The sequence below is a fragment of the Aythya fuligula genome, chromosome 4, assembly GCF_009819795.1.
Source record: "Aythya fuligula isolate bAytFul2 chromosome 4, bAytFul2.pri, whole genome shotgun sequence".
Lineage (NCBI taxonomy): Eukaryota > Metazoa > Chordata > Aves > Anseriformes > Anatidae > Aythya > Aythya fuligula.
The window spans coordinates 71,117,138-71,139,259 of NC_045562.1; the positions used below are offsets into that span (position 1 = coordinate 71,117,138).

General features: G+C 54.6%; 1 protein-coding gene across 1 annotated transcript; it reads right to left on the reverse strand.

Moving 5' to 3' along the window:
- Positions 1–5,340: 5,340 nt before the first annotated feature.
- CD8B (CD8b molecule) lies at positions 5,341–9,749 on the reverse strand. Its single transcript, XM_032187513.1, has 5 exons — positions 9,701–9,749; positions 7,493–7,840; positions 5,902–5,997; positions 5,495–5,584; positions 5,341–5,381 (listed from the first exon to the last, which is right to left on the reverse strand). Exons 1-5 carry the CDS (start codon positions 9,744–9,746, stop codon positions 5,341–5,343), a joined length of 621 nt encoding a protein of 206 aa, XP_032043404.1. The 5' UTR covers positions 9,747–9,749.
- Positions 9,750–22,122: the final 12,373 nt, after the last annotated feature.

Below are 22,122 nucleotides of genomic sequence, written 5' to 3' on the forward strand. Positions count from 1 at the left end.
TAGAGAGGGAACTTTAATTTCGGGGGCTGGTTACAGCTAGGGGAATGGAGTTGGTCCCATTTCTGATTGTCCATCCCTCCTGCTGGCAGTGCTGGCTGTATGGAAACCCATGGCTGGGTCGACTTGCTTCATCTATTCTGTGATCCTATTACTAGTGTTGGCTGGCTTGTACCTCTTGGTATTTCTTCTAGATTTTTGCATTTACTTGGAAAAAAAAAAAAAAAAACAGCAGCACACACACACACACACACAAAACCCCTCACTGTAGAATTAAAGCTGTGAAGACACAACCCTCAGACAGGATATCTTACTCAAAAGAAACAGGGGGGTGCGAAGAGGTCGGTGTATCAAGAAGCAGCAGCTGGGTTAATGTGCCCCTTGCCATCATCAAAACAAGCTGAATTCGGTGCTAAGTTTCACTTTTGACAGCCTGAAGCCCACCACGGCTGTGAAGAGAAGTGTTTTATTGCTGGTTTTGCACACCTGCTCTCCTAAAAGTGCTGCTCTCGCTGTGTTTGTGATGTAGGGCTATGATAGCCCTGTAACAATTCACATTTAAGACACAAACTGCAAATATTACTTCTCTGCATGTTAATTTACTTGTATTTATGCCTTGTAAATGCAGAACCATTTCCATTCGGGAGTGGAAATTTGGGTTAAGACTGATAAACATCAATTCAATGCTCGGCAGCAAAACCAAATCAGATGTTAGCAGGTAGAAAAGGAATTGGGTGTAAAATAACAAAGCTGTGTCCTTGTGTGGTCCAATCTGTGGCCCAATGCACTGAATAAATCCTTGAACGCTGTGGGCTGGCCTCAGTCTGTCTCAAAGAGGGGACTCGAAGTAGTAATAGGGCCAGAAAAGGGCAAAAAGGAGGGTCAGGCACCTGAGGGGGATGTTGTGTGGGCAGGCTGGGCCTCCTTGGCCCGAAAATAGCTGATTTAAGTGAACATTCAGTAGAGGTCTCCAGAATTGTGACCGGCAGGAGGGAGCAGGGAGGGGCTGATTGCTCCCTGCCTCTTTATTAGCTGTCTGCGTGGAGGCACAGTAGTCTTTGCTACCTTTGTACCTTTGCTCTACCCCAAACCCGTCATTTTTATGCTCTGAAACACGAGACCTCACGAAAGTGTGTAATTTTAGGGAAGCCATTTGCTACCAAGCTCCACTTTTTTTTTTTTTTTTTTCTCCTCTGAACCACTGTTATTTCTCCAATTAATTATCTTATCCTTCAGGGCAGCACAGTTAAACCTTCCTGAGCTGCTGGCCTGGCACAAGGACGTGTATCCCCGGGGAGGAACCAGCACTGCATCCCTCTCCCAGCATCTCTGAACCCCTGGCAGTGAAGGAGCAGGGCAGGGTCCAACTCCTTCATGTGGTTACGGTTGCACAGAGGAAGAAACCATCTTCTGGGTGTGTTTGTGTTCGGTGTATAGGGCATGAACCTGCACTGCCTGTGCCTTCCCAACCCGTGTCTCCAGCTGGGTAAGGTGGCAGAGAGCATGTTGGGGATGGCTAAAGCTTCATGTGGCCCACGAATCCTGCCCTGTAGGGCATCAGCCTTCAGCCCTGCAGGCTGGGGAAATGGAGTGAGTGCGTTCCCAAAGAGAGGCACGTCTGAATTACACCCGAGCTGCCCTGGGCATGGCAGCGATGGGTGAGTCAGACGCCAGCAGACCGACCTGAGGGAGGGGGTGTGTTGCAGAAATGGCTTTTCCACTGCTGCTCAGACTCATTTCCTCTTGCACCAAGATGACTCGAGACATATTTTAATAACAGCACGGTCATCTGCTGATTGCTCAGGGCAGGAATATGCAATCCCAGACCCCAGGAATATGTTGCCCTTTTTTTTTATTTTTTATTTTTGGAGAGACCTCTAGGAAATATCCCAACTTGAATTCTGCATTCGGTGCTGGTGTTAAGGCACGATATTTTAAAGCCCTCTAGCTGGGTGTAAGCCCAGCCCAGCATCTTTCCCCGAAACCTCAGCCAGCGAGGTCACCTCGTGCTTGCGGCAGGCGGAGATTGCACCCTGAGCTCTGCTGAGGATGGGTGCTGGTTCCCCCTGGGACCCACAGGGCTGAGTGAGGGGACAGGACACCCCCACCCCAGCATCTGCTCCAGCAGTGGTACCTGGAGAGACATCAGATATGGTGAGACCTGCCATGGGCAGCAAGATGAGGATGTAGAAGATGATGCGGAAGAGCCCCTGGCTTCTCCAAGGATGGTCCAAGGGTCCCCAGCACTTTGTGTCGGACATATCGTGGAGGTGAGCACCGGCCCTTGGCTGGAGGGTGGTTTTCCTGTCCTGTTGCAAATATTTACAGCATGGGGAGAGTTTTGTTGCATGTGAAGAACCCCTGGGACGGATGTGTGTCACGCAGAGGTAAGTAATCTCTCCTGTTGGCAGAGTATATGCAAAATGCAAAATATGTAAATAAGCAAAATATGCAAAATGCGTATTTTATACACTCATTTTTAACTAAATCTGATCTGTACTCTGCTTAAATGACTGCTGAGACACCGAGTCTGCATGTATCAATGTACTCAGTAATATCTGCAGCTTCTGTGCGACCTCAGCATTCTGGTGTACTGAAGGAAGCGTTGTAAGGTCCAGGTAAATACAGGCCACGAGTACTCAGGCTGCTTGGAGCAGGTTTTTATGTTCCTGCAGCTATAACATTTGTGTCTGCGGCGGTGCTTGGGATTTGCTCGTTTTGGGAGTGCTGGAGTGCCGACAGTGCAGACCAGCTACAGAAGAATGGGAAAGAGAACTGCAGAGGAGGAGGGAACGTGACCCAGCACCCCCATCTCCTGAGATCAGCTCTCCCCTGGGCTCCGTGTTTGCATTTAGGAGGCAGCTGAGATAAGGAGACAGAGAGCTGCAGCCTTGGCAGCCTCGCCAGACACCAGCGTTTTCCCCAAAAAGCATTTCTCAGGCGTCCTGTGCCATTTTGCAGCACTGCTCCTGGCCCCTCTCATTCCTGAGTTCACTGTCACAGCCAATTTTTTCTCCTGTTTTTTCTAGAGGCGTCTGTCAAAACATATTTAACTGTCAACATGTATAAAACCATACGTGTATCACTACATGTACAGTGGACACTGAATGGCTCTGGATGCTCAGAAGTCCTGCTGTGAACCTGTTGTCCCTGCAGTGCGATGTGCAATCACCAGCGACCCCCGCACCTTAAAAACATAACGACAAACCCAGCGCTGCCAATATTCGATGAGCAGCTGAGATATTCTGGAAAGATCGACAATATATTCTTAATTAATTGACAAAAGTTTTACAGAAGCAGTAACAGTATTCCCTGCAATGCCTAACCTGCGTTTCTGCTCTATTTAATGGCTGCAAGATTAAATGGCTGCATATTTAGTGAAATAATAACTCTAGTTTTTTTTTTTTTTTTCTAGTATAACAAGGAATAAAACATATTCAGTCTGTGACGGATCCTTGCAGTGTGTCATTTCTGATCTCTTTCACTATGCCTTGCCCACTGATTGATGGGTGTGGGCTCAAGGTAGGGAACCCTGTATCAAAACCCACAGATCTACCAGTCTCCTTGTCCTGCCTGAAGGCACTTTGTCTTTGTAAGACCTCGTGCTGTGTCTCCTGGTATCGTTTGTGTGACATTGTTTAGCTGCTGATCGAGGGCTTGGGGCTCTCTGTATAAAATCCCGTTATTTTTCCCTTCTCCTGGCAGGAGGAGGGGGCAGAAGGCTGGCAGCTCCTTGGGAGGAAATACAGAAGGAGGAAGAAATGAGGGAGGACATCACCCTGGGGTACCATACACACTCTGATACCATCTCTGTGTCTCTTCCCTCTTCCTCCTCCCCACGGACCTGGCTTTGCGGCTGGCTCGGGCTCACTGCCATCAGCAGTGGCCCCGTGGTGTTTTTCCGTGGGGTTTCACCACCAAAATACCCCCGTCCCTGCTGGCCTTGCAGCACCCTGAGCTTTGGCTGCTCTTGTCTTTGTGCTTTCCACAGCGAGGAGGGTAGGAAAGGAAAAAAAAAAAAAAAAAAAGCTGCAAACATCAGGGGCTCGTTTTCTCAGATGTGAAAGCCTCTTCTCATTAGTGTTTCCATTTCTTTCGTGCGTGTGCTCTGGAAAAAAAAATTTGTGAAAGGGGGGCGATCTTTCCACCGGCTCTCACGTTTGTGAAACCTGCTGCTCAGGTCTCTGAGCGCAACAGAGGTTTGCTGCCTGGAAATACTCTATTGGTGATCAGAGGCATCACCAGATTACTTTTTATTCAGAGTTTCCATTGATGAAGTGCATGAAGCTGCCTTTCAAAAGGAGGTGCAACCTCAGCTGCTGCTGTCCTCTCTGTCCTCATTGCACGCAGCTGGGGTGCAGGTTAGGGTGTTGTTTTTTTTTTACCAGCTGTAATGGAGCAGCAAAACCAAACTGGGGCACTCAGAAATTAAGCAAATTCCTCACTGCCTGTTCCCATTATTCACCCGTGGGCAGGGAGCCGAGAGAGAAACACCGATGCAAAACATTTATTTTTGCCAGAATCAACCTTTGCACAGGGACAGCTTCAAAGGGGTTTCCTTTTAGCTACTGCATAAGAATGAGATGTTGTAAAAATCACCTGCTCAGCACACCCAGCACACAGCCAGGGCCATGTATGTGCCTGGCTCATCGGCAGCAGGGATGCTGCTGTGCCCCAGCCACTGTGCCCCACGGATGTGGCACTGCCACAGCAGGCTGATTTTCCTCCTGGAAATCAAGCAAAAAGGGCTTTTCCTCAGCAGTGAGCGTGGCAGAGCCATGTGCTTGGCACCTCCGGGGGAACCAAGGGGCTCAGCATCCCCGCAGCCAGGGCAGGATCATCCCTGGCCATGCCGTTGGGCTCCTCCGCCTGTTATCAGTGTCTGTTTTGCCAGGTGCTCGGCCTTGGGACGTGGCTGTGTCTGCCTTCCTCTCCCACTCCTGCCTGTTTGCAGGCTCCCGTGGGAGCTGAGCCTCCCTGGCCCTGCTCCCTGCTCCAAAGTCATCAACCAGCGCTAGCAGGAGGAAGCCCAAAGCCCCGAGGTGCTGAGCACAGGGAGCCCAGGCGCTCTCAAAGCATCTTTCCAACCCGGCTGCGTCCTTTTGGTGCCCCAGCCCTGGTGCAGGGGCTCGCCCTGTTCCTGTAAAGCTCCTTGAGACAGGCTCAGCGCCTTGCAGGATCCGGCCCAGCCTAATTATCAGCTGCTGTGTCAAGGAAAAAAGCTGAAAATCGTCATCGGATGGAAGCGTGCGAGTCCCCAAGTCCTCTCTCAAACATCCGTGCCGGGTCACATCCAGGCAGGGCTCAGCACCGGGTGGGGGCTGCTCCTTTTCCCAGCAGGATTTACTGCCGGTGGATGCGACGCCACAGCCTCCTCCGCAGCCCTGGGGAGAGAGAGGGGGCCGGTCAGGGTCAGCGTGGGGTGCCCCCAACCCTGAAATTGTTTTTTCTCCCCAATTCCCTCTCCCAGGATGACCCCGGGGTGCGCGGTGCTTACGGTGGAAGCGGAGGGCGGTGGGCACCACGCTCAGCAGCAGGATCAGGGCGCCGGCGGCCAGCGGGACCCAGACGAGGGGGCTGCAGGCACCTGGAAATAGGGGGGGACACGGTGTGGAGCTGGGCACCGTCTGCCCAGGTGATGGAGTATGGGGTGGGCAGGGAGCAAAGCAGCTCAGGACCTCGGGAGGGGATGCGTTAAGCCAAAGGCATCGGGGGGAACTGAGCCATGGAAACCTTTTTTGTGGCATCCTTGCTGGTTTTCCCCCACCTGGGAAAAGGCTGCACACCCAGAGGGCACCAGAGCTAACTGGGAATCCGTCCTGGCCCTAAACCCCCCTCTAACCCAGGGGACAGCTCGGCTCACAACCCTCCCCGAGGCGGCTGGAGCCGAGGTGTTTCTGTTACCTTTGCTGCCTGCGGCTTTGCTTTTGGGTTTGCACCGGGAGGGTCTCCTGGTGAGCGGGGCCGGCCTGGACGTGGAAGGCAGGGGCAAAACATCAACTGGGAAAGAGGGAGAAGATCGTGAGCATCACACCGAGCACAGCAGCAGCTGGGGCTGGAAACCGGGGCTTTTAACCCTAAATCCTTTGTGCAGTCACAGAAGGGTTCAGATTGGAAGGGACCCTAAAACCCATCTGGCTCCAGCCCCCTGCCATGGGCAGGGCCCCCTCCTAGCAGCCCAGGCTGCCCAAAGCCCCATCCAGCCTGGCCCTGGGCACCTCCAAGAGGGAAATTTCCCCAAGCTTCACTTGCTGCCAGGCACAGCCCCACCAGCACGGCCCCAAAGCCAGAAATAAGCACCCGTTATTTATTTTAAAGTTCTGTGTTGCTGCCCGTCGGGCGCTAACCCCGTGCTCTTTATCCATGAGCACGGGAAACGGGATCTCAGCAGCACGGGAGGTTTTAAGGGGTCCTCGAATCCTTCCCGTATTCACATCGTTGTTGCTCAAAACTGTGTATTTCTCCTCATAAAATTTAGACCTGAAGGGGCTTAAGGGGGATTTATTTTATTTTGGGTACTGAAGGGAAAAAAGAACAAGTCCCGGGGGGTCCGAGCCCTCCCCAGCCACCTGCTGGGGTTTAGTTTTACGTTGGAGCGGCTCTGAGCGTGCCAAATTTCAGTCATATTTTTCATGCCTTGCTTTTGGGACATAGATAAGCGCATAGCTGGTTAAAAAACAGCTCTCTGTTATCTTAAAGCAGCTTTCCCTCTAGCCAGCAAGGATCCAAAAGGGATTTCTGAGGCAGCTCAGTGAATGAGAGGTGCAGGGCGTATGTGTAAAAAGAAGGAAAGGCAAGTTTTAGAGCCAGCAACCACAGCTGCAGCTTGGTGAAATAAGGTATTTGTGTCCCTAAAAGCCCCCAGGGAAAGGGCTGGAGCCTGCTTTGGGCACACAAATATTCCTGTGCCACCCCTGCTCCGTGCTCGGGGAGAACTGGGCTCAGGGGAGCTGCTGTGGGACCGGGGCTCTGCCCAGCGGTGCTCCCCAGGCGACCTGCAGGGTGGAATAAATCCCAAATAAATCCCTCTATGAAGGGCAGGCTCAAAACCTGCTGCCAGACCCAACCCCAGGGGCGACGTCCCCTGGCTTTGAGATGTCCTTGTCACCTGGAGAAGGGTACGGAGAGCCAGAGCGTGGATGGACCTGGGAGATAAGCAGGGCACAAACCCAAACTCTCACCTAAAGTGCTGTGGGGGGTAGCAAGATGCAGGGCATGCCAATACCGGGGCTGAATGGCTCCCCAGGGAAATCCTAAAACCAAGGCAGAGCTCACCGTAGGACCACAGCAGTGGTGGCAGAAGGCCTGCCCATACTGCTGCCCTGCAGTGCAGCTATCTGCTGCATTTTCTGCTTATCCCCTTCACAGATCAATTTGTGAACCCCCCCAGAGCCTGAACCTTGTATCCCAAACCTGGACAAACCATCTACCACCACACATCCCCTCGTCGCAGCCCACCGCCGGCACCTTTGGGCGCCCCGGGGGCGATGCTCACCCACGCCGAGCCTGGTGCCACTGCCCAGGATGAGCTCGGAGGACTGGGAGATGGAGCAGTAATACATGCCGGTGTCTGAGGCATGCAGCTGGCCGATGTGCAGGCTGTAGGACTGGGAGCTCGACCCACGGACGCTGAACTTCTCCTTGCTGACGTTGCTGCCGTAGGTGCTTTTGCCCAGCGAGTTGGAGAAGAGCAGGAACTCGAACTGCTGCCGCTCCGGGCTCCAGCGGTACCAGTACACCCCGGTGTGCTCCCTCCTCGTCTGGCAGAGGATGTCCGTGCTGCTGTTAGTTTGGGCTAAAATATGGTCTGGAGTCTGGGTCAAATGTAGATTGGTGCAGAAACCTACAGAAAGAGCGAGGAATACGTAGCTGCGTATTTTAGTTTCGTTAGAGCTGTAGAATCGCCTCGGTTGGAAAAAACCTCCAGCATCACCGAGTCCCAGCACCAAACCATGTCCCTCGGTGCCACGTCCACACTCAAATATCTCATAAATACCTCCCTCGCTTCCCTTCCATGCTAAGAACTCCTTTGGGGGCTCAGTAACACCGAACCAGAGCACCTCTGGCAGAAACACCAGCCCATGCTCCTTCAGAGGCCTGTGTGGGTCCCCAGCTATTTTTTGGCAAAACCAAGATATTTTGACAAAACTATATACGACTGCATTTTGCCCCATAACTGCTCCTGTAGAGACGGAGCTCAGTGGCAAAGGGAGGGATGGAGGGATGCTTTTAAGGGTGTGCTAGGGCCTGCATTGGTTGGCATTCCCTCATTTTTTGGAATCTACAGATCCTTTTGAGCTTCTTAAAGCATGTTAAGAAGGTGGTGGAGGTGTGGGATATGTGTCGGCCTCCTCCTAAAAAAACGCATCTCCAGGAGTGGCAGGAAAAACTCTGGAAGGAATGGGAAAATTAATGTAAAGGGATGAGAAAATTAATATAAAGTTAAAGGCATTTCAAAGTGAGCCCATTTCATTTTCTATTTATTCCTCTTGTTCACAGGGGTTTTGTGATCTGGGAAGGAGAACGGCTCAAGGGTAGCGGAGGGGTTCAAAAGCTTTCATCTGGCACCGCAGCGCCTTGTTTGGGCTGAGCAAGTTTTGGGGAACAATTATCTTGGCCGGGCTTCGCCCGGGCAGACACGAGCGGTGTTTGTGTGCGAGCGAGGAGCGAGGCGGTGCGGCCTTGGGGAGCGAAAAAGGAGCTTTGTGCAGTCCTTCGTGTTCAGCAAACAGCCCGCACAGCTGCAGAGACCGAGCGAAAAACACCCTCAGGAGATAAGGCTGCGCTCTTTTCCCCCACTAGTTTCCCAGGCGTGCTTTAAAGCCATGCAGAATGAGCCCCCTTTTTCCCATTTTTTGCCTTAAAATGTCTCCATTCCTTCAAAACCCCATGGGGACAGCTGCACAGAAATCACTTTGCACTTACAGCCCCATCCCGGTGCCGGTTCTGGCTGGGAGCAGGGGCTGGGGCTGGGTTTGTTCCCCATGCGGGCACAGCTCAGGAACGGCCCCGTTTCCCTTGCAGGTTGCCCATAAGGGGCACATTCTGCTTTATTGGGGTTTTCTCTGGAGGGGAGACAGCCAATTTGGTCCATAATATGATGCTTTTCTCCCCAAAGGCACTATCTCATTTTCTTAGAAGTTATTTAATCTTCACAACCCAGCTCCTTGCCGTGACCAGCAGGCTCATAGTGTCACAGGGGGACCCCACCGCCGTATGGGGTCAACTCTATATTTACTTTTTGTACAGGACATGTATATATGCTATACATACACACCAACTACAGCACATATACATCACCTATAGCACATATACATCACCTACAGCACATACACAGCAGCTACATTTTCTCTCCAGCCCCCTGCGATCCACCAGCAAGCACATTTTTATGCCACACGACTTCTCGCAGAGGCCCTTTGGAAACACTTGGGAGGAAATCTGCCTGGATGGTCGTCCTCCTGACGCTACTCTGGGGGCTGCTTTGCCCAATTACTGAATATCCATCAGCAAAATGAGGCACCCGGGGGTCAGCACCTTCCCACTGAATGCCTGAGCAAAGAGGGTGCAGTCAAACCAAGCCCTGCGGTGTCTACACCATTAAATATTACGTTCTAAATTATCGAGTGGGGAGGTAATAATGTCCCATAGCTCCATCCTGAGCCTGGATATTTCAGTTCCCCTCACCCAGAGGCCTCTCTCTTACCTGGGAGCTGCAGGCAGAGCCAGAGGCAGAGCCACAGCCGTGCCATGGTGGCGATGCCCAACGTCCCCAGAAGCTGGGAGACCCTAGGGGACCCTGAGGGACCCCACGCTCCGGGGGTGACCCTCGGGATCCCGTTCTCCTGGTGGGATGGATGTGACGGTGGCGGTGTGTCTGGCTGTCCCCCCGGCTGCTTGCAGATGCCACCGGTGACGTCTGGCGAGGAGCAGAGGCTTCTTCCGTGCCCAGCCCCAAAATCAGGTGTGCGTCAGGCCCCCTGCACCGCACGGGGCTGCCTCGCAGCGCCCTCGGGAAGAGAAGACCCCAAAGTCATTCAGGGCTGGCTTTTTCGTTATTTCTCCGTATTTCCCCACGTGGCTTTTCCTTCTCTTTCCAAACCTAGCCCCTAGCAATTAAAGCGCAGCCAGCTAATTCGGAGGGCTTGGCATTAAAAGACAAGAAGGAAGCGATGAACTCGGGCTGGTTTCTCCTCTCTTAAAACCAAATCGCTTTCAAAAGGAGGCGTGCGGCCCTTTTCTTCAGCAGAAGGCAGCAAAATTGGCAGCAGCCGCTGGTGCTGGCAAGCAGCGGGTGAGGAGCCATCCTTCTGCAGGAGGTGTTTTGTCCCGGCCCTGGAAAACGCTGAGAGCACCCCTGGCTCTCCATGAAGCACACGTGAGAGGCATCGCAGAAAGCTTTGAAGCCGACAGCACGAAACCTCAAACAAAGGCTGTTTGTTAGCGGCTGACAAACCACAAAAGTAAGGAAATTCTGCTCGGGCTCCCCACCTGGCCCCGAGCTTCGACACCGAGCGTCTCATACGCAGAAATATTTAAGTCATAAGCGAAATATCAGAGCTGCTTCGAAAGGCCCTGGGTGCTGCGAGGTTTGAAGCATGCAGGGTTTGGGGTCTGGACGGTGAAACACATGGTGTGAAATTGCAGGGGAGAAGGGGCGGGTGGGTGGCAAAACCCTTCGATATTTCCATGTTTGGGAAAAAAAAAAAAAAACAACACGTGGCATTTGGTGTAATTTTCTTCACTCTCTTTGCTGGGGTTCCCTTTCGGTTTCTGCCCCCTCGCACCCCGAATCGTGGTGTTTGCAGAGCCCCTGGGATGGCTCCGGGGGTTCCCCTGCTCCTGGGGGTCTCACATAGGGGCATGGGGACTCCCCAGTGCTTTGAGCTGGCCGACGAACAGGAAAAAATGATTCTTAGTGCAGTTTTGCCTTTCAGTTTTTCACCAGATTTTTCTTGGTGGCTCTGACACGCTGCCCCCACCCCCTCCACCCTGTTCGATACGATTTCCTGCTCGGAGCGGGCTGCTCTAACCACCCCAGGGCTTGTGGCAAAGGGCTTAGCTAGTAACATTTAGGGTTAGCTGAATCATCCCCTAACTCCTTCCTGGCAGGAGCAATCCGGAGGTCATTTCGGTGCTTTTGGGCTCGCTTCTGTGCTTTCAAGCCATCGTTTTTGGTGCTGAGCCCTGGGCACAGGGTGCTGCCAGCAGGGCAGAGCTGTGCTTGCTGCAGCCCCTGCTCCAGCCATGGTTTCTGACCAGTGCCTTCGCCTGGGTGGAGGTGGTGGGATGGCAAGGAGGGCACCCAGAGGTTTTGGGGGAGGTTTTGGGGTGGCATTAGCAGGTTTGTGGTGGCCCCAAGCTGAAATGACCCCAGTCCAAAGCTGCAAATGAAAGGAAGGGACAGCATGGGGCTGGTGGGGAGAGGAGAGGGAACTGCAGTGCAGTAATTTAGAGGAGGCAGAGAGCTTTTTATTGCATTTATTCCATGTGCAGTATTCTGATTAAAGCTGCAGTGAAACCAAAGGGGCAGCTTCAGATGGGGCCGATTCCCCTCATCACTGCCTGCTCTGCTTTCCCCTTCTTTCACACCACTCCCAAAACTGCCCGTGGGGACTTCTTTTTACCAAGGGGCTTCTTTTAAGAAATGCCACCGCAGGGAACATTTTCCTTTTAACCCCACGCTAAAGCTGGCGAGCTGATGTTTGGGGCTGCTGCAATAGCTATGTCACCCCATCCCACCAATCTCACTGCTGAAACCCGGACCAAAGTGCTCTCAGAGGTGGCTTTTGTCACCTGTACAGCCTTGGGCATGTGGCATGTCTCACCGAGCAGCCACGAGGCTGGTGACCCTGGCTTCCCCAAGCAGCTACTCGATTTGGGAGGGTTCCCCAGGACGTTATAGCACCTTTACAGACCCTTCCCTGCAGAAATTCAACCTAAATGTCCCCAATGGAACGAAAAAGGAATACTTGCAATGCAAAAGCTTAAAGAAAGTGTTGGAATAATATTTTTTTTTTCCCCCAAAAATGCTGTTTAGCTATTTACCAAGCAGTTCTCAGGCCTGGGTGCTGCTCCTACACGCAGGTGCTGGCGGGGGGATGCCCGTGTCTCGCAGCCCATGGCTAACAACATCACGAGCACTGTGGGAGCGTGCCGGTGGCCAGCTGCTGTTTATCCCAGCCCCACGTTGTTTGAGGCTGCTGTCCTGGGAAGAAAATAGAGGAGGGAGAGAGTTGGTGATCTAAACTGGTCCGGTAACACAACAAGATGTGTGGGTGACCTTGCCGGGGTACAGCGGCTCCCGTGGGACCGTAGTCACGAGCAGTAGGCTCATGGCTGGGGTAAGATGGGGGGGATTTTTGTATTTTTGTGCATTTGTGCAATGTGGCTGCACAGTTCCTAGCAGGATTTAATTCTTAAATTTCTGAAATTAAATACATTAATCCCAGTCCCCTGCCCAGCCGTCTCCCTGCCCTGTCTCAGTGCTCTCCCTTCAGATCTGCTCCTTGCCCATCCTCTCTGCTTCTTCTCAGACTGCAGCCTCTGCATCTCACCCTGCCAGCACAAATTCCCTGCTCCTTTGTCAGCTTTGTTACAATTTTTACTCTCTATTTCCCCCTATGATTTTTTATTCTTTTTTTTCCCAGCCAAGTGTTTGCTTTTGAGGGGTAGGAGCAAAACCTACTCAAACTTTCCCCTTGGGAAAGAAGAAAGGGGTCTGCAGACAAGAAGCAGGACCCCACGGGATTTCCAGCTCTGTTAAAATCCCATTTAGCAGCAGAGGCATGGGCCAGGCTGGGCTGTAAGGGATGAGAGGATCCAGCACACGCTGCCTGCTGGGCTCAGTCTGTGGGGATGGTCGGAGCTCTTCAGTAGCCACAAATGCAAACATTTGCCATAAAATAAAGAGAAAGACATACTCTCCCTTTATTTCAGCCTACAAAGGGTGGCTTTTGGGATCGGGGAGGGTTTCTCAGTCAAACACGGCTCCAAAAATGAGAATGGAGTTACTGGAAATCCAGGATAGCAGGCTGGTGGGGCCCCATGGAAACTCCCCAGGGCTCAAGTAGCAGCAGCTGAGCATTTTTTCTTTAATTAGCTCATTCTGGTGAAAAGTTTGGCTCCTGGAGTATGTCAGGAGGGGATAAGCAGCGGTGAGAACGACGGCACCTTCGCTTCGGGGGGTGAGCAATGCCTTTTTCTGTGCAATGGCAGGAAAAAAAAAAAAAAAAAAAACACAACGAAGCGGGTCGGGTTTGCTACCCGGCTCCGAGCTGCGGTGTGGTTTGTGAGGCCGGGGTTGGAGGTTTGCTCGCCTCTGCAGGTGCAGCCCTGCAGCTGCCGTGCAGCTGAGGCAGGGGCAGGGTTTGCTCTCCTGTCACAGTTTTGGGGCACAGGTTTGCACCCCCCAGGTGTGTGCCGGTGTGCAGCAGGCCGGGTGGTGGTGTGGCAATGCTGCTTTTCGAGTCCAGAAGCCCAAATGGACGTCTTGCCTCCCTCTGCAAGCAGATTTGGGCTTGAGGAGGGATGTGGGGTCCCTCATTTTGCAGGTTCAGGTGTGATCCCCCAGCAGGTGCTGGCAGGAGCATGCAGAAAGCAAGAAGGCCGCGAGGGGAATTTGAGGGTGCTGGTGCTTAGGGGACAGGCAGCAGTGAGCGCCTCCAGATCTCCCTCTTGAGGACACTCGGTGAGAGCAGAAATTACCATAAAAATGTGGTGACTGCTCCTGCTCCCCCCCAGAAAAACAACCAGCACCTGCTGCCGCGTGATTTCAGCCATCCTTATCAGTGCCGGGGAGGATAGGGGAAGGCAAGGAAAGCGTCCTTGGGAAGATAGCGCAGAGATGCGGCACCTGAAGGGAGGGAAAGCCACCGAGGAAGTAAACAGAGGCGTTTTCAGCCCCAAACAACGACCTGACATCCCTATAAAAAGCCACCGGATCCGGGACCCCGCAAACACCTTGACCTTAAAGGTGCTGAATTCAACGGAGCTCTGCGGCAGCCGTCGTCTCCAGATCGCCGGGACTCGCAGCGCGTCCAGCCGAGGATTGGTGAGATCTTATTATCGGGGTCCTCCGCCTCTGCTCCGCTTCTCCCGTCCCCCGGGAGCGGGTGGGTCGCGGCGGCCGCCCGCTAGGGCCGCGGCTACCTGTCCCCGCTGTCCCTTTCCCTCGGCGTCCCCGGGTGAGTGCGGCCGGCCGAGCAGCGAGGGGTTTTTGGGAGGGGTGACTGGTGCGGCCGGGTGTGACGGGGGTGCTGGTGTTATGGTAGCTTGGCTGTGAGACGGAGCCGTCTCTTAGGTCGCCCCCCTTTTCTCCTCTCGCTATGATGACCGATATCGTTAGCAACTGGAAGCTGGAGCAGTTTGTGCTCCAGAAGTGTCTCCCTCCAGTGTGGTCCCCGGGGGCCTTCCAGGGCCCGGAGGCGTACCAGCAGTTGTGTCAGCAGTGGGAGAGCTGGTCCGAGGAGACCAAAAAACCCAAACCCACCAACAAGTGCAAGAAAAGAGCGGCCTTGCAGGGTTTGCTGATGGTGGGCAGGGAGCTGTCGAAGCTGCTGAAGGAGGCTCTTGAGAGCGTGCAGACGCTGGAGCAGGCCAAGGGCGAACTCAAGATGCAGGTGGACAACCTGCGGGCGGAGGTGCAGGGCTTGTGCGGGGACTCGCTAAGGAGCGCGGTGGAGATAACCCGGCTGGAGAACAAGCTGGGCTACGAGAAGCTGAAGACGGAGGAGCTGGAGAAGGAGGTGGGCAAGTGGATCGGGGAGACCCATGATGCCCAAAGCGCAGTGCGGGCCGTCCTGCAGGACGTCCAGAGGGACCGGGGCACCGGCCCTGATCACAAGGTGTGCCACGCCAAGATCCAGGAGCTGCAGGCCGAGCTGGGGGTGTCGCGGGGCATCGTGGCCGCCATCCAGGGCAAGAGGAGCCGGTTCGGGAACGGGGAGGGGGACGACTGCCTGGACCCGCACCCGCCCCACTATGACTATGAGGATGATGTGTGGGGGGCTAACGGCCCCACCAGGCCATCCCCATACGCTCCCCTGCGGGAGGAGATGTGCCAGATGCAGAGCTCTGAGGCTGAGGCTGCTAAAATTAAAAAGAGCCCCCCTGAGGAGCCGGCCAGCCACAGCCCACTGCAGGCCATCGACACCAACAGGGCCATGCTCTGGTTCACCCCCGAGCAGCTCAAGACGGTGGGGAAGATGCTGGGGCCGCTGACCAAGGAGACGGCTGTCAACTGGCTGTCACGGGCCCAGAGGCTGCCCAGGTGCCAGAGCGGCAGCGCCGTCAGTGACCTGATAGATGTGGTGAGAAAATGCATGAAACCCGATGATTTCGCAGCCCTGCCAGGGGACGTGCAGATGGGCAACGTCCAGGACATCGGGGATGTCCAGTCAGCCGTGCTGAAGGTGTTTTTCCCCGAGGTCAACCCCTTGGTGCTGTTCCACCAGGAGAAGCAGAACCCCGAGGAGCGGCCCGATGCCTACGTCAACCGTAAGAAGATGCTCTACCAGATGGCCGGGCTGCCCGGCTCCAAGGAGACCCCCCTCGATTTTGACAGGCCTGAATTCAAGGAGCCGCTGGTGGTGGGGCTGACCCCCCCGCTGCGAGTGATTGCGGGTGGTGACGCGGCGAGGAAGCCGCTGTCGGAGCTAGAGCAGATCCTGACCCAGAATTTCGAGCTGCAGAAGCAGGCCTTCCCCGGGTACATGCTGGGGGGGAAGAAGGGAAAAACCTCAGCCATGTCCTTCCAAAATGCGGGGGTGAGGAAAATGCAAGGGGACAACCGGAAAGATCCCGATGGCAAGAATGGCCTGGGGAAGGAAAACCAGCAAGGGCCGAGGTTTCAGAAGTCCAACCCTTGGCGGGCTGAGCTGAGGAAGCGCTTGATCAAATACGAGAAGCAGGAGGACTTCGACGGCTTGCCAGATGCTGAGCTTTTCCGAAAGCTGGCACTGCACGAGGCCAAGAAGCACAGCAGCTCCAACCCCATCGACCCGGGGTCTAAGGCTCAGCAATAGGGCTGCCAGGCACCTGCATCGCCCCTTTTTGTGGCACCGATTAAGACCGATTTGTGGGGGCGCCTGATAGTTGATATAACTATTGGAGGAGGGGTGCTTGGACAAGTGATGTTAATTGATACTGGTGCCTCTTATTCAATTCTGAATATGACCCCTGGTGAAAGTGGGCTCTTTCAAACATGTGAAATTATTGAAATAACTGGGCCAAATGGCCAAAAATCCTCAGTGCCCTTCACAGGGCCTGTACCCTTTGAAATTGGAACTGCCAAGGGGTCTGAAAAATTTGGGAAAATGGAAACGAATGGAAAGCCAGGAATTTTGGCCATCTCTACACTTACAAAGATGGGGGTGGTGGTGGACCTGGCAAACCAAAAACTATTACACTGCCCCCAAAGCGATGCACCGGTCATCCCGGCGAGCCACAGGGTCATGTCGGTCAAAGCTCCCGAGCTCCTGATCCACCCTGAATGGGAGCCCCGAGTGAAACGGGTGACGGAGCAGTTCCCACAGGTCTGGGCAAAGAACAAGCTGGACTGTGGGCTGATCGACACTGTAGTGGTGGTCAAAGGGCCAGACCCCCCTCCTCAGCAGCAGCCCCAGTACCCGGCTGAGGCTGAGGAGGGCCTGTGGGACACGGTCAAAACCCTGCTAGAGCAGGGGGTGCTGGTGGAGCAGCAGAGCACCAGCAACGCCCCAGTGTGGCCCCTGAGGAAAGCTGATGGGAAAACCTGGAGGCTGACAGTCAACTACAGTGCCCTCAACCAGGTTACCCCGCTGAGGACAGCCGTGGTGGCCAAATACCCCGATGTCATGGCAGCCATCTCACGGGGATCCAAGTGGTTCTCGGTGCTCAGCCTGACCAGCGCGTCCTTCGCAATCCCCTTGCACCCCGAATCCTGGCACAAGTTTGCCTTCACCCTCCGGGGCCGGCAGTTCACCTTTGCCAGGGTCCCCCCGGGGTTTCACAACACCCCCGCCATCTGCCACACGCACGTGACAAGGATGTGGGAGAAGATCAGCCACAAGGAGAGCGTGCTGTCCTGTGCCGGCGACATCCTCATCCACACCCGGACCAAGGAGGAGAACCTGGAGGTCCTGGCAGAGGTGCTGGAGGCCATCCAGAAGACGGGGTTCAGGGTCAGCCCAACAAAGGCCCAGCTGTGCTGGAAGGAGGTGTCGTACTTAGGGGTGACTCTGGGAGAGGAAGGGCGCTCGCTGGAGAAGCAGCGGGTTGAGTTGATACAGAAAGTGTCGGCACCGGCCGACGTCACCACCCTACGGTCCTTTTTGGCTCTTGTGAGGTTCTCCCGAGAGTTTGTTGAGGGCTATGCAGAGAAAGCTGCTCCGCTCTGCAAACTCCTCAAGAAGGACACCCCCTGGGAGTGGGGTCCAGAGCAGGATGAGGCAGTTAAAACCCTAAAGGAGAGCGTGGCGAGAGCCCCCGTGCTGGCGAGGCCCCGTGGGGACAGACCCTACGTGCTGCAGCTGGCCAGTGTGGGGATGGGGCTGCGGGCCACCCTTGCACAACAACACGGTGCCCACCTCCAGCCCATCGCCCACGCCTCGCGGCTCTTGACACCAGCTGAGCAGCAATTCACCGCATACGAGAGGGAGGTTTTGGCCTTAACCTGGGCCCTGCAGCACTGGGAGTATCTGGTGGGGTCAGCCCCGGTGCTGCTGAGGACCTCCCGTGCCCCCGTGAGGTACCTCTTGTCAGCAAAGGAGGGGAACGGTCCCACGCGCTGCCCCAGGATGGCCAACTGGGTGCTGGCGCTGCCCCACAAAGACACCCCCGGGGATGCCCACGAGCCCTCAGCTGGCTCCTACGGGGTGGTGATCAGCGGTGACAGGGACGGGGAGGTGGTGCAGGAGATGAAGCCGCGGAGGGTGCCCCTATTTGAGAGCAGCATCAGCCTGGTGGAGGCCAAGGACAGAGGCTATGTGGTGTGGTTCGTAGACGGCTCCAACTACCAAGAGGAGGGGGTGTCCTACACCGGCTATGCGGCCGTCAACCGCAGCACTGGGGAGGTGGTCAAGGGGAAGTGCCTGCCCCACTCCATCCAGGCTGCTGAGCTGGTGGCCGTCACAGTCGCCCTCGAAAACACGCCGGCAGACCAGCCGCTGGCCATATTTTCTGACTCGGGCTGGGTGGTGAGGGCGGCCCTGGAGTGGCTGCCGCTCTGGAGGGAGAGGGGCATGCAGTCTGCTGATGGCAAGCCCGTCACCTATGCCAAAAAGCTGCTGTACCTCGCCAAGCTGGCGGAGCAGAGGGCACAGCCGGCCCAGATAATTAAGGTCAAGGCCCACAAGAAGGGGACGGAGGAGGCCAAGTGGAACAAGGAGGCGGATGCCAAAGCCAAACAAGGGGCTAAGGAAGGGCAGATGTGGAAGGCCAGCAAGATCTCGGAGAATGGCCCCTTGTTGGTGGCTGCAGGCAGGAACAGGGAGAGCGTGGACCTGCAGGGCTTGCAGGCGCAAGACCCAAGCATCCGGGAGCTAGCACAGGGCAGGGAGTACAAAGGCTGCAAGGTCTGGAAGGATGTGTCAGGGCTGGTCCTGGCGCGGAGAGATGGGGCAGACTTCCCGGTATGGGTGGTGCCTGAGCTTGTCCGGACAGAGCTGGTGGCCCTGGCTCATGAGCAGGGGCATTTGGGGACAGACAAGACCTTGGCGAGGCTGCAGGGTACAGGGTGGTGGCCTGAGATGAGAGAGGATGTGGAGAGGTACGTCAGCAACTGCCTCACCTGCGCAGCCAACAATCCCGATGCGAAAACAACAAAAGCCCTGCTGGGCCACCAGAGGATTTCCGGGCCCTGGAGCAAGTTGCAGATGGAGTTTATCGGCCCTTTGCCCCAAACAGCCCAAGGGAACAAGTATTGCCTGGTGATCAGCGACACCTTCACCAAGTGGGTGGAAGCGTTTCCAGCTCGAAACAACACAGCCAGCGCGACTGCCAAGATCCTGGTAGAGCACGTCTTCTCACGGTGGGGCGTCCCAAAGGAGATCAACTCGGACCACGGCCAACGCTTCGTCGGGGAAGTCTCCAAAGGGGTGTGCCAGGCCTTGGGCATTAAGCAAAAGCTTCACATCACGGGGCATTTCCAGAAGCCCGACTCGATGGAGGGGCCCAACCAAACACTGAAGACTGCACTGCGGAAGCTCATAAACCATCAAAGGAAGGACTGGGATCAGAAAATCCCCTTGGTCCTGATGGCGTTGCGGGGAGCAATGGCATCACATGCGCCTTCTCCCCAAAAGCTGCCTCCTGCAAGAGACCCGAAGCTGCTGGACCACTGGTGGCAAAGAGGGGAGCCTCCAGACGAGCTGCAGCCCCGCGTGCTGACAGACAGGTGGGTTCAGGACACGCTGAGGACGGTGTCAGCTATGTACCACCAGCTCGCCTCAGGGCAGGAGGCCAACATCCACAAGATTGATAAGCAGCTGGGAGCGCTGCTGCGCCCTGTGGAGTGGAACATGGGGGACCTGGTAACGTATCGGGGGGTTAGAGAGAAGAACCAGGTGCTGGGACCCCAGTGGATGGGGCCAGTTAGGATTGTGAACAAGGCCAGCCCCTCCATGTACCAGGTAGAAATCAGAAAGGGGGCGAAAAGGCAGGAAAAGTGGTTCCACTCTTCACAATTAAAAGCATGGAAGGGAAATTAACGGGGCTGGAGAGCCCGCTTTGCTTATGTTTTGCAGATGAAGGAAAATGGAAGGCGATTGTGACCAGCGGGAAGGGCGAGCTTCGCGGCATCACCAGCCCTGTTTGTGCTGCGGGGAAAATGCTTTCAAATTTGTGGTTGCAGGATTTGCTTTGATTTCTGGTATGTGTATAGCGCTGAGCGTGCATCACGCCCAACCAACCCACCAGCACCTCCAAGAACAAGTCAGTCTTTCCCACTTAGCCAGACACCCACTTAGCCAGCACAGGGTTAGACGATATGCAAAAATTGGCACGGATTGGCCCTGGTCTCAAGCTCACGTAAAATATACGGGAAGCATGGGATTAAGTTCTAACAAAGGCTTAAATTTGTCAACAGTAGTTATGCACGGGGCTGAGGTGTATCTGGAAAACGAATGGAGCTGGGACAGCACAAGCAGACTTCCACAGCTGCTGGGGAAGGTGGGCCAAGAAATAAAAGTAGGGTGCAGGGTAGTTAATGGTTCCACTCATCAGCGGGTAACTCAAATCTCCATAACTGAAATAAAAACCAAGAAGAGTCAGAAAAAAAACTGTGCCATGGAAAAATTGGATTGCTGGTGCAACTTTACTCTAGTCCAGCCTGTATTTGTGGTCTGTCTCTGGGCCCAAAACAGCGTGGGACTGTCATTTAAATTTAAGATTAGCACTACGATGCCTTCGTTTTCTGCCCTTAAGGTCCCAAGGTGCCATTTTTTGGCTTGGCGTGCAGCCCGATATGCTGAAGTGGGGAACCAAGTAAAATTGGAAATTAGATACTCTCAAGGAAGTATAACTGACCCGAGGAAAATTAACGGCACCACTGTGACTATCACTGCCCCTAATGGCCGTAAGTGGGTCGTGTTATTAAATTGCCCCCAGGACAACGAAATTCTCAATAGATCTGAATTAAAGTCAGAGGCCTCGTGGTATAGCCAGGATTATGGATACTGCCCACACCCGCTCGTAAACCTCCAGGTGTGGTGTCGAGGAAACCTGAGCGTAGAAATGTCCCCTGAGCTTGGAGGAAAGTGGTTGATAGGAGGCCCTGAAGGATTTCAGAAAGAGTTCCCCATCTTTGCCGTCCAGCGTCCCTTTGTTTCAAAAATAGGCCCGTATGTAGTCAAGCAAAACCACATCCAAGAGCTGTTGACCAGCCCTGTCCGGTCATTGAAGAAGGTGGTGCTGTCCCTGTCTACGGTTAATATTTCCTCCGTCAGACCGCACTGCACCCCCTTCCTGTCCACCCTCTACACCGGCTGGCTCGCGTGGCTTCACAGCCGCTCCATCCAGGGGGCCCGGGCCAGGAGAGACCTTCTGGCCACGGCGCTGGGAGGAGGAGGCGCCGGGCTGGGAGTTCTCAACAGCATGAACGTTGAGGTCCTGGCCAACAAGCTGGAGGCCGTCACATCGGGCGTTCAGGGCCTTCTCAGCCCCCTGAACTCATCCCTGGCCAGCCTGGGGATGGGGCAGTGGCTTGTGTCGGAGGTGTTGCCCACTTGGGAAAAAATAAGTGAGAAAGACCACCAGGTGCTGTTGCAGGCGCTGGGAATCGAGCAAAATAACGTCTCCCTTGCTCTCAGCTGCATCCAGGCCCAGATGTGGGTGCAGAGTGTCGTTGCAGGTATCCTGAGGGACGGTGACAACGGCGTCCTCCCCACCGAGATCCGCAAGATCGTGTGGGACGCGGCCACAGACAAGGAGCGGCAGCTCCAAGCCTGGTGGAGGCTGGTGAACTTCACCCACGACCAGGTCCTCGATGCAGTCATCGCCTACGTCCTGACCGTGGCGGAGGCCCGCATCGAAAAGGTTTACCCCATCGTGGCCCTGGGGGTTAACACTAACGGGTCCGTGGTCTACCCGCTGGACCACCGCATGTGGGCGCGGGTGTCAGACAAAAAGTGGCAGTCGGTTGACCTGGAAGCCTGCATTTTGGAGCGGGGGCTGGGTTTTATTTGCGAAGATGACGCCCTTAAGGCGAGCGATGTTTGCTTTGATACCAGCGAGGGGGTGTGCCATTTTGAGATCAACCCGCAGAGCAATAACAAAACCGTGTTAGTTTATGTAGGGAAAGGGTGCGTGTGTTTTAGAACGATGTGTAAATACGTGCAAATCAATGACATTTACAATCAGACCGTGTTCAATGATTCAAATATGTGTGCTTGCAATGTAGCTATCATTAGAGGCTGTGATTTTGTCTATAAGCCGCCCGTGTTCACTAGTCAATTGCTAATCAGAAACTATACCCTGTATCGTAGTATAACCCCGACCCCGATCGGTATGGATTTGTCGCTAGTCAAAGAAATGTTAGAGCATGCAAATTTACAGCAGCTTTTAGAAAACGCTAAGGCAGAAGCTAAAAAAATCCTAATAACTGTACACCACGATGGCAATGTTATAAAGCAGGTAATAGAGCGGATTAAG